Source organism: Panthera onca, chromosome C2 (genome assembly GCF_046562875.1).
Source record: "Panthera onca isolate mPanOnc1 chromosome C2, mPanOnc1 haplotype 2, whole genome shotgun sequence".
NCBI lineage: Eukaryota > Metazoa > Chordata > Mammalia > Carnivora > Felidae > Panthera > Panthera onca.
The window spans coordinates 93,612,260-93,627,351 of record NC_138347.1 but is presented as its reverse complement, the minus strand read 5'-3'; the positions used below and the strand labels follow the sequence as shown (position 1 = coordinate 93,627,351).

General features: G+C 42.3%; 1 protein-coding gene across 1 annotated transcript in view; it reads right to left on the bottom strand.

The window, feature by feature from the left end:
• NCEH1 (neutral cholesterol ester hydrolase 1) overlaps positions 1 to 12,666 on the bottom strand; it is a 61,824-nt gene extending 49,158 nt beyond the window's left edge. Inside the window, exon 1 of the mRNA XM_078432158.2 lies at positions 12,407 to 12,666. Coding sequence (XP_078288284.1) covers positions 12,407 to 12,544 — 138 coding nt within the window. The 5' untranslated portion in view covers positions 12,545 to 12,666. The remainder of the gene's footprint in view (positions 1 to 12,406) is intronic.
• Between the last annotated feature and the right edge of the window lie 2,426 nt (positions 12,667 to 15,092).

Genomic DNA, 15,092 nt, shown 5'->3' with positions numbered 1-15,092 from the left:
GTAGTCACATCTAGTCCATATCAAGCTTTGAGGGAAGCACTATCATTATCCCACTTTTATAGATAAGAAAACTTTGAGTTCAAGTAACTTGCCCAACTAGTTTCAAAACTAGTTAGTGCTAATGCCAGGATTTAAATCCAATAGCCAAAGCCAACAGAAGTTCAAGTTAAAAAGAGCTATACCTGTATAGAGCCAGTCTGCTAGTAAGAACAGCAACAGATTGACAAGAATAACGGTAAAAACAAAAGAATACAAAACAGCATGTTACTGCTGGAGTATACTGCAGACAACTGTAGACAACTGTCAAAATCAGATCTGGACTACATAGATTTCTTATGTCAGGTACTGTTGCAAGTCCTTTACATATTAACTTATGTGTGATAATGATGATAAACAATAAAACTTTATACATATAACCTCAGGCAATCTTAACATCATTATGGGTTAAGTATCATGACCATTTACATGATCAAGAAACAAACTCCTAGGTTAAATATGTTAAATAGGTCACACAGCCAGTAGAGCTCAGAGTCTGGATTTGAACACAGATCTCCCTGATTCTCAAATCACTTAAGCACTTAAGCACTATGAAAAATTTCCCCCAAATTTGGTAAACACACCATCAGTATCATGAAGTTTTTTGTAAAGAAGGAAGGATCTATAGTTAAGTTTGGGACTCACTATATATTTTCTCATTAAGATTCAAAACACATGTTAGTATGGCAGGGATTCTGAAATGTCTTACAATTAAAAAAGAAATCCAAGTTAACTGTATTTAACTCATCATTCCCCAGTTTATTTAACCATGGAACTTCTTCAGGTTAAATCCTCCAGGACTAAATTTTATTCATTCGTTCATTCATTCTTTCTTTATCTATGATGTTATTCTTAAGCAATCTCTATACCCAACATTGGGCTTAAACTCACAACCTTGAGGTCAAGAGTCACACGCTCCTCTGACTGAGCCAGCCAGGCATCCCCAGGACTAAAATTGTAAATGCATAATACATAAAATCCTCCAGGACTAAAATTTGTAAATACATGATACATCCCTGTGTGATGCTTTCATAATGTGGATCATACAACTAATACAAAACATTTCAGAGTGCAGGGGATTGAAGAGGAGAAGACTGAACAATCATAATAGGAAGTTGTGGAATACAGTTGAAAGGGCTATGGAGCCTCCCCAGACCTGTTCACAGCCAGCCTCCCCCATCAGTTATTTAACTTTGCTATTGGTTGTATTTATAATTCAGTAAATAGATCCATTATTTTTTTAAATATTTATTTATTTATTTATTTATTTATTTATTTATTTATTTATTTATTTATGTATTTATTTATTTATTGTTAGAGGGGAGGAGGGACTGAGAGAAAGGGAGAGAGAGAATCCCAAGCAAGCTCAGCACTCTCAGCACAGAGCCTGACATGGGGCTCAAACCCATGAACCATGAGATCATGACTTGAGCCAAAATTAAGAGTTGGACGCTCAACCGACTGAGCCATCCAGGTGCCCCAAACAGATCCATTATTATACACATATCTGACAGTAATCTTTCCTATTAAAAGCAGATCATTTTCTACAAGCAGAATTGATTTGCCTTGCTAAGAAAGTCAAGGAAGCAGGGATTATTGCTACCGTGGACTTGCTCCTCACTAACAGAGAAGAACAATGCCATGAAATGAAAGGATCTGTAACCCTGGGACAGAGTGAGGCATTAGAACTGAGGCATAAACTAGGAATAAACTCAGTGAGGTGTTAGAACTGAGGCATAAACTAGGAATAATGAGATAAACATCCTGCATTTTAGAAAAGCAGACTTCAGAACAAAGCAAAGGTAATTTGAGTCCCAGGGCACGGATGATATTATGGGACAGGCAGTGCAGAAGACGGTCAGTGAAATCAATTTTTCATGAAATATTTATCAATTATCCATTCAAGAGGAAAACGGAAAGGTAGAACGATACCAAATGAATGTGGGAATCCACCAGCGATCTTTTAAGGAGACGGCCTAAAGTGTTGTTAAAACAAGCAGATAAATTCATTACAAATTCAAAAACAAGCATAAATCTGCAAAAATAGCATGAGGAAGTTAGAAACCCAGAAAACAGTGAGGCTTGCAAAAAAAGAAAAAAAAATGTTGCAAAGGGCAACAAAAAACTGTTCTGGGGTAAGTTCAGGGTCACAGGCACATAAAAGCATTAAGTCTGCCCTTTCGGACAAATGATGTCACAGAAGACTGAAAGAAAGCAGAACCAAGAATTCCTGTTTTCTCTATAATGAATGATCTTTCAACCACAAACAAACGCTAAAACAGATAGGAAGGAAATTGTGTCTATGATAGCTGAGAAAGCCTAGAATATGGGGGGGGAGCTTGTACATAAAGAGACAGCAACCTAAGGAAAGAAACATACAGGGGCCACACACACACACAAATGCTAGCAGAGTGTAAAGCAATCTTAATCACCAAGAGAGATTAAGGCAGACTGGGGAAAAAGGTAAAGTTTCTAAAAGAGACAATTTCTGAGTAGGTGTTGAAAGATGAGTGGAATGTTAGCCAAAGTCTGCATGTGGGAGGGCATGAGAGGCAGAAGTAACAGGAAGAAAGTTGTCAGATACAAACATGCAGACTGTCATGGGAACAGGGAGACTGGATTCAGCAGTGTGGGACAGGCTGTGGCAGGCTCTATGTGCCCATTAAGGAACATAGTACTTTTATTCTGCGACTATTGCAGGGGACAGGAGGCCAGGGGTGAGGGAAGGGATGGGGGGGGGGGGTGGTGGTGAGATCCACTGGAGGGTTAACAGTCAGATTTGAGCAGAACAGGGAGTCCAGGAATCATTCTACAACTTTGACTTGATTATGCTGAATGTTGACAAGCCAAATAAATGTAGACGGAGCATCTGTCCAGATTTGTCTGGGAATAATTCTGGTTTAAAACCGTTGTCCAAGCATGATTAATAGCAGCCTCTAGCACTCTCAAAAATGTCCTGGTTTTGACAATAAGTTATAGGATTACCTAGATATATGTAACTTGGGGACTATCTGTGTTTAATAGCAATAATAGTAAACTTGTATTTAAATAGCTACAAACTGTAGAGAGGAGAGTTTCCCAACAGGTGTGACACAAATGGATTACAGGTAGACCATGGGCCATGCAACATTGATATTTAAGTGTTTCATAGAAGTAAAAACGCAAAACCATTTTTCATAGCCATTCAAAATTTATCAGACTTCATATTCTGCTTGAGAATCATTTTTTAATTTCTTATATAAATCTTTTGAGTTCCAGCATTCAAGCCCATACAGACCGATTTCCTCCTTATTCCCCCCAGTCTCCTCTGGAATACTTCTACAAACATAATCAAGTCTAGGGCATGAGAACAAGATTGGGAGACACTACTGTAGATTAATTTAACTGTGGGAGTTCAAAAAAAGGTCAGGATACAGTCAACTAGCATCAAGTTATCACGAGCATTCCCACAGGTAGGCGTTGGTCACAGAGACAGAACCAGAGGCAAAAAGGAGAAATCCATCACAGAGGACTTTGTTTTCAGGTCAGCCTGGCTCAGCTGTGAGAGTGTCAAAATAGGAGCCCAGGACATGTGATTCCAGTCTCTGTTGAACTAATCATGTGCTCTTGGGGATGTCACTGACCCTTTCTGAGCCTCAGTTTCCTCACTTGATAAGTGGAAGTAATTCATGCCAGCCAGTTATTTATTATAAAAATAAAATGAGGGGTGAGGCACGTGTACTGGTTCAGTGGGTGGAACATGTGACTCTTGATCTTGGGGCTGTGAGTTCAAACCCCATACTGGGCATAGACCCCACTTTAGAAAAAAACAAAACAAAACTTAAATATAGATTTTGAGGGCAAAAATGAGATAGGTGGAACCTTTATAAAATCTAGACTGCTGGGGCACCTGGGTGGCTCGGCCAGTTAAGCACCCGACTTCAGCTCAGGTCATGATCTTGCGGATCGTGGGTTCAAGCCCCGTGTCGGGTTCTGTGCTGACAGCTCAGAGCCCAGAGCCTGCCTCAGATTCTCTGTCTCCATCTCTCTCTGCCCACCCGCACCCCATTCTCTCGCTCTCAAAAATAAATCAACATTAAAAAAATTTAAAAATAAAAAAACCTAGACTGCTATATGAATGTAAAATAATGAAAAATTATGTTTGTCAGGATCTCATTTCTCTTAGGGCTGGCTTCCTCTTCCTATGTTGTCACTGGTTTCCCCTTCAGGTGTCCCCAGAAGGATCACACAATCTTACTCTCACCCTATGCACACCCTTTCCCACTAGTTCCACTACCACCCATTCACCAACTGCTCCCAAATGTGTATCTCCAGCCCAGCTCTCTCTCCCTCCTGGGCTCTGGTCTTGTTGCTATAAGATATTCGTGAAAAGCTGTCCTTGGACTAGTCCCATGGACACCTCAAAACAAGGTCCAACATCTATTACCTTCACTTTCAGATCTGCTCCTTCCCCTAGATCAGTATCATCACCACCATTCACCCAAGTTCTCTAGAGTCTGTGCCAGGAGCTACCTTTGGCTCCTTTCTCTCCTTTACCCCATATAATCCCTTCATCAGCAAATCTGGTTCAGCTGCACTGCCAGCCAGCCTGGCTTTATTAGTTCATGCTCCCACCTCTCACCTGGATTACTTTCTAAGTGGACTGTCTCCTTCGCCTGCTTTCTTAAACTCCAGTGTCTCTACACTGCTACTGAGAAAAGACTGTTCTAGAACACGGGCTTGATTATGGGGTTTCCCTGTGAAAAACCTTTCAGTGACTGCTTGCTTGGCCCACAGAGCCCTTCATTATCTGGCCTGTGCTTCCTTCCAGCCTTACCACTCTGAGGTCTAAGCAACTTTTAGTTCCTTGGCTCTATCATCCTCTTCCACCGGAATGTCCCTTCTGACTGGAATGCCCCTTCTTTCTCCCTCCTGTTCTCCTACCCCACCTCCTTCACTAAGGTCCTGTAGAAAGGCAAGCTCGTACAATGGTTAAACTCTAGAGTTCAGAGTGAGACAGGCAGGAGTTGAATCGTGATTCTACCTCTCATAAATTGTGTCAGCTTGAGCAATTTACTTTTCTTTGCATTTCAGTTTCCTCCTTTGTAAGATAAGGAAAATAAGAACACCCACCTCAAAGAATCCTAGCATGGACTAAATGAATTGCATGCCAAGCACATAGCACAGTATCTGGCACAGGGTGAATGCTCACTATATGCTTAATAGAGGTTACTGTATATTTTTACTGTAAACACTTAACCTTGATGACTCAGATTAGATGCCTGTGTGAAAGGGTAACAATCCTCAATGCCCGATGACCGGGTGCATATTACAGGTCCTTTCTAAGGCTCTTACAGCAACCCATAAAGCCTCTGTCAGAACTCTGTCATTCAAGTGCTACTCTGTAACTGTCCATAGGCTTATCTCCCCTTCACCCCACTGGAAACTCCTCAAGATCAGGCATGTGTCTTTCATTTTTGTTTTGCCAGTTGGTGTTTGCTCAATTTTTCTTATATGAGTGATGACTTCCAAATGGTAGTATTTTAAGTTTACTTTGGAATACTGAAAGGTAGATTGTGAAAATTTCATAATATGACACAAATTAGTTAGAATATAGCTGGGTTTGCCACTTGGAAATTCAATTACATTTCTTAATTCTTTATAAACATAAAATGGAGAAAATAAGTAATACACATTTCCCACATCGGTTCATTTGGCAATAATATATACTCATTATTTTAAAAGATGTAATTGTGTATTAACAGACTGGTTAAGGGGAGCCTGGGTGGCTCAGTCAGTTGAGTGTCTGACTTTGGTTCATGTTGTAAATCCCAAGGTTCAGGAGTTTGAGCCCCAGATCAGGCTCCCTGCTGTTAGCGCATGGAACCTGAACGCTCTCTCTTCGATCCTCTGTCCCCCTCTCTCTGCACCTCCCCTGCTCACGCACTCTCTCTCTCAAAAACAAACATTAAAAAAAAAAAAAAAAAACATACTGGTTAAGAACGGTTACTGCACTTCCACACCTCACAAAAATGTCTTTAGATCAAGCTCAAGCCACATGTTAGAAACAGAAGGTCCCACTAAAATACAATAACATTCCTGTGCTCAGGGCTATATTTGTAGGGTTCTCAGAAAAATAACAAGGAAAATTGTAAATTAGGCATTATCTAACAAACCTGGTAGCTGAGTCAATCTGACCTTAATGTTTGATTGGATCCATCAGAAGGTGTCGCCTATGTAGCCCGACTCAGATTGCTCACCTGTCAGGATTAATACCGATTAAATATTGCCCCTAGGGGCACCTGGGTGGCTCAGTAGGTTAAGCAGCCGACTTCGGCTCAGATAACGATCTCTCGGGCCGTGAGTTCGAGCCCCGCGTCGGGCTCTGTGCGGACAGCTCAGAGCCTGGAGCCTGTTTCGCATTCTGTGTCTCCCTCTCTCTGACCCTCCCCTGTTCATGCTCGGTCTCTCCCTGTCTCAAAAATAAATAAAATGTTAAAAATAAATAAATAAATAAATAAATATTGCCCCTAAAGCTATTTAGAGCCTTTCTGCTGCCATGTGTTTACAAAAATTCCATCAAGTCAACTAAAAACTATTGAGCTTGGTGAAATCTCTAATTTACATGGATAAATATGTATCACAACAAGTCTAGAAAATGGCAGACAAAACTTAAATATTTACTAATGTTCTCACATTAAATTTACCAGCCATTAGTAAAAGTCCCAGTTCATGAATGGTTATGAAAAAGGTTAACAAGTTGGAGTTCTTCACGGCATGACAGTGCAGCTGTCATTTAAACCACCCTCACACAGCCTGAAGGCACATGCATCATGCACAGAACATCCAGGAGGAGACATGTTGCATTTTGATGTTTGGGGGCATTTTACAAGATGAAAAACCTTGCTCAACTTGTTCGAAAGCACTGACATCCATAAGAAATAGGGGGAACATTCAGCAAACATGCCAATTTCAACAATCTTTTACATTATGTCATCAAAAAGATACACAGTAGAACTAGTAAGCTGGGAGATGATCAAGGTAAGCCAAGCCACGCCCCTGCTCTGAACTCCCTTAAGATTCCTTATTGCCTTTGGCCCCTCCTCTAAACAGCATATAACCCCTCCCTCCTATGAGCTTCTGGAACTGTGCCTCTTCAGTAATGCCTATCAGCTCTTACCTTTTTAATAACTGTATATTAACATGTCTTCTCCATTCTACCAGGCTGTAGGTTCTTTTAGGTCATTTTGGCATCTCCCTAACACTGCACATAGTGGTCTTTTGATCTGTGTCACATCTAATTGAGCATGAAGCATGGCACTGTGACAGCTGTGTCAGGGGATCCAGGACGCTTCTTGTCAAGAAATCTGATGTTCTTATAGAACAATTACTAAAATATTAATCACATTGGCATTGTGTACACATCAATTCCACTTTAGAAGTAGGAAATCTACTACAAAAATTTTTTTAAATCGTTTATTACTACATGTTCATTGTAGAAAAACTAGAATATACAGATATGAAAATTGAAGCTATAACCTTATGGCCTAGAAAAAAATTACATTTTAAATTAGATCCTTCTACTTTTTCTCTAAGTATAGATAGACAAATAGATATACATAACTATAGGTTTTGGGATATAAATATTTTAAGTGGGATAATGGCATATATGCGGTTTTGTTGCGTTTTCCAACTTAACATACAGTACAAATCTTCTGTAAGTCATTAAACATTATTTTATAACCTAAAGGTTTTGAATGTATAGTATCCCAAATTATGTGTACCATAATTATGTAATCTCTAATATTACTTGCTTTCATTCTTTTAAATAATGCTGCAGGGGCGCCTGGGTGGCTCAGTCGGTTAAGCCACCGACTTCGGCTCAGGTCATGATCTCGCGGTCCGTGAGTTCAAGCCCCGCGTCGGGCTCTGTGCTGACAGCTCGGAGCCTGGAGCCTGTTTCAGATTCTGTGTCTCCCTCTCTCTGACCCTCCCCCGTTCATGCTCTGTCTCTGTCTCAAAAATAAATAAACGTTAAAAAAAAATTTTTTTTAAATAATGCTGCAAAAAAAAAGAAAAAGAAACCTAGGTTGCTGAATGTTCCCCCATATTTCTCATAAAACAGCAGTACTTTTTGACTAGTTGAGCAAGGTTCTTGACTCTGTAAAATGTTTCCATCTCCACAGCTATAGCCTTGCCTATATCACTGAGTACTTAAATTCATACTGGGGCACCCACCGGGTGGCTCAGTTGGTTGAACATCCAACTCTTGACCTCGGCTCAGGTCATAATCTCCCAGTTCATGAGCTTGAGCCCCAAGTCCAGCTGCGCTGACAGCATGGAGGCTGCTTGGGATTTGGTCTCTCTCCCTCTCTCTCTGTCAATCCCCCACGTACTCACGTGTGCGCAGACTTCCCCTCTCTTTGAATAAAGAAATAAAATATGAAAAATAAATTCATACTGAGGGATTGTTGGGTCAGAGAATAAACATGCTTCTACTGCTTTCAATGAATATTGCCAAACTCAGCAGTGTGAACTTCTCAGGATCTTCACCTGTGTTGGGATTACTATTTAAAAAAAATCTTTCCTGGGGCGCCTGGGTGGCTCAGTCGGTTAAGCGTCCGACTTCAGCTCAGGTCACGATCTGGCCGTCTGCGAGTTCGAGCCCCGCGTCGGGCTCTGGGCTGATGGCTCAGAGCCTGGAGCTTGCTTCCGATTCTGTGTCTCCCTCTCTCTCTGCCCCTCCCCCGTTCATGCTGTGTCTCTCTCTGTCTCAAAAATAAATAAACATTAAAAAAAAAAATTTTTTTTTTAAATAAAAATAAAAAAATCTTTCCTTGCACACCATTCTGAGATCAGCCTCCAGAACCTGCCCAACTCCCTACTTTTGTCCCTCTAGTCTCTGGCTGACCAATCTTCATCTACACCTCTCTCTCCTCTGCCTTTCCCAGACCTTTTTTGTGTGCTGTTCTGCTCACATCTTATGAAGGCTTTGCTATAACCCTGAAATTTGCCTAGCTAGTATTTTATCCCCTTTAGATTCTTACAGCCAAAGTGTCAACCAACTAATCTGATAAGCTAATCCATGCTAATGTAAAAGGGCCCATCCCCAGCAACATGTGTTCAGTTTAAGGAATACATATTGCCTACATCTGTAATGCATTTTATTTACCTTAAAGAGCATTGGTTCTCAAATTTTACTGCATATTGAAATCACCTGGGGAGCTTTTAAAACTGATGCCTGGAATTTACCTCCGAGTAAATCTGGTATAGGCATAGGATAGGACTTAAGCATTAGGATTTTTAAAAACAAATTTTAATGTTTATTTATTCTTGAGAGAGAGAGAGAGAGCGAGCACGACTGAGCAGGCAAGTGGTGGGGCCGGGGGAGGGTCAGAGAGAGAGGGAGACAGAATCTGAAGCAGGCTTCAAGCTGTCAGCCCAAAGCTCAACGCGGGGCGTGGGGCTCAAACTCACAAACCAGGAGATCATGACCTGAGCCGAAGTAGGAAGCTTAACTGACTGAGCCACCCAGGTGCCCCCAAGCATCAGGATTTTTAAAGCTCCCTAGGTGATGCTAATGCAGCATCTGTGTTTGAGAGGACTTTAGAGAAAGATCTCCAGTACCTTCTTCTTAGGTAATATTGGAGGACCCCCCCAGGAAAAAAAGCACAATGAACATGATCTCAATAATCTGAATCACCTGCACAGGGTAAAGGAGGGAAAAATTGGCATGAAAGGGTGCAGTGTTTGCCAATGACACAGAATAAAAGCAGCATTCGTATTTCTTTTTTTTTTTTTTTTTTAATTTTTTTTTTTTTAACGTTTTATTTTATTTTTGAGACAGGGAGAGACAGAGCATGAACGGGGGAGGAGCAGAGAGAGAGGGAAACACAGAATCTGAAACAGGCTCCAGGCTCTGAGCTGTCAGCACAGAGCCCGACGCGGGGCTCGAACTCACAGACTGAGAGATCATGACCTGAGCTGAAGTCGGAAGCTTAACCGACCAAGCCACCCAGGCGCCCCAGCATTCGTATTTCTTGATGCTGGGCGCGAGCCTATGGTGTTAAGAAGTAGGCCAAGAGGCCAAGCTTCACTTCTGAAGTAGCTTCAGTTGCTTTTGTAATTGAGCAAGTCAGCTCTAACTAAAATTGTCTGGGTAACAAACTTCATGCCATGCAATCTAGTGGTAGCTCTCCACATTTCAATGAGATAAGTCATGTCCAGTTTACATTTGTTTTACCATTTGAACAAAGTTGGGCAATCCAACAGATCTTCATAATCCATAGTGGACCTTTGGAACAACTCTTAGAAGAATAACTACAAGGTCCAGGCATTTAAATGCATTACTAAACCTCACAGCAACCTTGTAAGGTAGATATTAACCCCATTTTACAGGGAAAACTGAGGACCAGTTAGTAAGGTTAGTAATGGCCTGGCCTCACTGCCAGCAAGTAGCCTGGCTGGAACGGGACTCAGGGAGGCAGGACTCAACCTGTCCTGCTTTTACTCACAATGTGTTAAGTCACATTGCCTTGTCCTCAGGATGATGTGGAGTGACATTGGTAAAATGCTTTATTGGGTAGAATGTGCTTCCGTGTGGTCTGAATGATCTAATATTTCATAATTTAGAAGAAAAGTGAGGAGAGCCACTTCTGTGCAAACTGACTCCCAAGCCACAGTGTCAGGTGAGGATACTTGGTTACCTCATTTATCTTGTGACCTGGCTTTACACTCATTATCACTCCCAAACACCAGCTGAGGGCACATTCTAGCTAGTGGACCATAGGGTCCAAAGGCCTTGCCCTTGATGGGTTGACAGCCTATAGTTAGGGAAGAAAAGCCTTTCTCCAAACCTGGCTTTTCCCAAATTACATATGATGAGGAAGACTTCTTTGGTGACCTGAAAACTAACAATCTCTGCAGGCAATATAGCCATTTTTCATGTTTTTCTTATTCTTACTAGTCATTATTCTTATTGTTGAAGGTCATTATAACCCATCCAGGGTAAATGCCATTGTACCCCAAAACCTTAAAAGGATATCACTCCCAAATTACAGAATTTCTGAAGGAAGAGAGGGGCCGTAGGGCTTGCTACAAGAAGATTGCCTTTCTTGAAACAAAGGCTAGAGAAGGGGATGGTCACTCTTTCACCATGTCAGTAAGCAGGAGGGAAGGAGGGGGTCTGTAACTTCATAGACCATCCCTAAGGGACAACAGGGGACTTTGGGATTGAAAACATGGCTGGATTTAAGAAAAACAAATCCCTAGTAGGAAGGTGCTACCATACCCTACTTAAGGGGCTTTTTGATAGGACAAAGCCTCAGAGACTCTGTGATCCTACACACAGAACAGACAGGGGAAAAGGAACATCATCCCTCTAGGAAATATCACGATTTTTTTCTCTTTGTTTAGTCACTCCTGAAAAAAAAAGGAGCTTACAAAAATAACCTGCGATTGAGGAGGGTTAGAATAATAAGGCCCAGCTTTGCGGATTGGAGTTCAGATTTCAGATTCTCTGCCACTAAAACGAATGCCTCTTACTATAGAATAAACTCCAGTTCTATTTTACTGTCTATGGGGAAGAGATGCATCCCCATGATACAAGAGACAGAAATGTCACCCACCAGGGTAAAAGCAGGGGTATCCTGGCTGGGGTAAAGATTGTCTCCTTGACAGCCAAGGACATAAAATAAATGCCGCAGGGCAGGCAGAAAAGTGCATCATGCTGCCGCCCCCTCCACCGCCTCTCCTCTAACCAGGCTGCCAGGCCTCCTGGCCTCCTCCGTGGGCTGAGCTGATAAGCCCCACGCATGAAACGGGAGATCCCTGCGGTTACTCAGGTGCTTAGACGAGCCCTGCCTGCAGTCCCCGGGAACGGAGAGCTCCACGGTCCGAGGATGTTGGGAGGCCGCCCGTGCCGGCTTCTGCTTTTAAGGTGGCTGCATTACCAAGAATCAGAGACTGCCCCCCCCCCCCCAGCCTTCCTAAAACATTTAGCTCACTCTCTCCAGGCCCCTACGGAAGAATGAAAATGGGGGGAAGGGTGGCTTCTAAAAAATGCTGTAAGGTGGTTATTTTGACGTTGCAAACCAAGAAGGAAGGGGGGCGCTTAGGACAGACGAAGGGTTAAACAGTTGTCAAATTCGATTCAAGAACTTCACCTTCTCGATCACCAACGCAGAAGAGAAGACACAGATCTAGCCCGCTGCTAGTAAGGAGGCAAATGCGACACCCTGAAAAAAAGCCCGACTGAACCACCTTAAAAATCGATCGCCTAAATGCGTTAGAAAAAAATATGCGTTCTCGTGGGACGCGGTCAGGAAATCTTGCTTCCCTCTCCAAATATTGCTTAAGAGGGAGAGAGAATCAGCGCTGGGCTGCATCTCACCACTTGCTGTGCGCTCCGGAAAGTCGCGTCCAGCAGCATCAGCTTCCAGGGATCGGACACGGAGCTGGGCAGGGGGATGTAGATGTAATAGGCGGCCAGCGCCACCAGGGCGGTGAGCAGGACACAGGACGACCTCATCCTCCCCCGGCTCGGCTTGCCGGCGGATGGACGAGGGAGGAAAGGTATATGCCACCCGGAGACCTCCAGCAAGTTTCTGCAAGGGTCAGCCGCTCATTCACCGTTTCTTATACGCCCAGCAGCCAATCAGAGGCGGCGTAGGGAGGAAGTCGGAGCGCTGACGTGCCCTGTCTTCGGTGTCCTTGCAAAGTGTTGCAGACGCTTCAGGTTTGAGAAAGCTCGGGGGCTGAGCTGGGCGAAGCACAGCGGACTCTGGAGGACACAGGTCTGTATTGCACGCCTGTGACTAAGGCCTCCCTCCAGAAGGATCCCAAACTGAAACCGGGAATAGTTTCAATGGGATGAGTCTCTGTGTGGGTGCAAAGTACGTGGGCCATTCTGACTCAAAATGGAGAGACTGAGAAAGGGAATAAAAATCCACTGTCTTCCCGAGCCAGACTTGCAATGGATACGTGGTGAAAAAGGATAATAAATTCCCGTAGCTCAATGACAAGCCAGTAGTATATCTAGCATCCAAGTCTTGATTTCCAAATCTCATTCTCCAGTGAAAAGAACCACGACTCTGCTGGCTCTTTGGAGAAAAGGGTGATTCCAAGGCTGGGGCAGGTAAAATAGAAGATGAATCTGTTGTGCTGGAAGATAAGGAAGTGCTCAAAAATTATGGAATTGGTCAAAAGGACACAAGCGACAGCCTGAAGGATCTCCCAATAGCTGGGTAATTTTAGCATCAAAAAAATAATTAATGGATTGTAAATAAATGAATAAAATCCAGGAGTCTGTACTAATATAAATGAATAAGTGGGGAAATGCCACCTGAAAAAATTCTTCCAGTGGGTCAATAGTAACAGAAAAAGCATTTGAATCCCGATTTCCAGTGTGGGAGAGGGTGGATATAGAATGGGGCAAAGAACTTCATCAGCAGAATTCAACTGGAAATCCAGAAGGAAACCCTTGGGAAGAACTGTTTAAGGAGCTGGTAAGAGCACAACTTTATCCAATCTTATTGAAACTTAAACATCCTTAAAACATCTGGTACATACAATTTTACACCTTAATATAGTCTTTTAAATTTAATCTGATCCAAAGAAGTAAAATAGTCATAAATTTGGGACTGATAATTAGGAGGAAATTGGTTTCTTGTTCAAAGTTGGAAGAAAACATTTATATAAGGGGAACACTTCAATAGTGTTTCAAGCATTCGAGTTTGAGATAAAGGTTTTGTATCTTTTTTTTTTTTTTCTGTAGTTACTGGTTAAGCAAATAGCTCTAAACAGAAAGAGATATATATGTTTGTGGGTGAATGTATGTGTATAAGGTTAGAAGCCAAATCTTTATGGGTGATTAGAAATAATCCCAGAGATATGGACCGAACTGACTACTGAATTACTATAATTTACTTTCAGGTAATCTGCAAAATAATTCAAAGTTTTACCTCTTAGACTTTAATGTTTTCTTCCTGGATTTTGATTGTGTTCATAAAATCATGGTTCTTAGAGCCGATGACAAACCACAACAACCCTCCCTCCCCCCACATCTGACTCATCCTTCCATTTTCAGCAGTAGTAACAAGCTCAGTTTTATAGATGAAACTCTCCAGGCCTAGAGCAGCTTGCTCATGGTCCTCTGGTTTGTAAGTGATGGAACCGACGTTTCTTTCTCCTGCCTCCTAGTGCAGTACAGCTTTCCTGAAGCAATACACTAAGACATAGAAACCAAGAAGGAACAAAGAAACCACTATAAGTCTCAGTGCTTCGTCTGTAAATCTCAGGGTTTTAAAAAATGAGACCACTTTGGGATAAACTTAAACATCTTCATTACTTGTATCCATTACTTCATACATTCAACAAATATACCTGGCCTACCCTGGGAAGTAAAGGAGTGGGGCAGGGCAGTAAGTTCTCTGCTTTTTGATTTTACGCACTCAGTGGTGACAGTGGTGGTCTGGGGAATGTAAGTTAGGTACAGAGATATGCTCTGCAATAAGATACAAGTTGGGGTCTTGGACCAGAGGTAGTTATTGCTTAAAATCAGGCACATTCTGTTTTCTAAAAACTTTTGTGCTCCCCAGGTAACTAAATGTTATTTTGGTGTCCTTGGTGGATCTACCTACCAGAAAAGGTGTGGCCTATGCAGGTGACTGGGCATGGTTGTTGGTCCTGGGGTGAATTTGATGGAAAGTTGTGAACTGGTGGTAATCAGGGTTCCAGGCTGTGAATTTGAATATCATCTTCAAATAAATTCCAAACTCCTTTCCAGACCTATCAACCTGGGCTGGTCTGCCTCTGCCTACCTCTGTAACTCACCTCTAGGCCTCCCTACCTGTCTTCTATGCTGCAGCCGCTGGGGCTTCTTTCCTATCAGATATACGAGGCTTTCTGCCTTGGGGTCTTTACGCATGTCATTACATGCTGTTTCCTCTGCCTGGCATTCTGCCTCCTACTTTCTCCTAGTTGGCTCACTCTTATTATTGGGATATGTACTTAATGGCACTTCCTCAGAGTGACAGTATTTTATAAAATTTAGCATGTAATTGGGCCCCGAAGCTTGT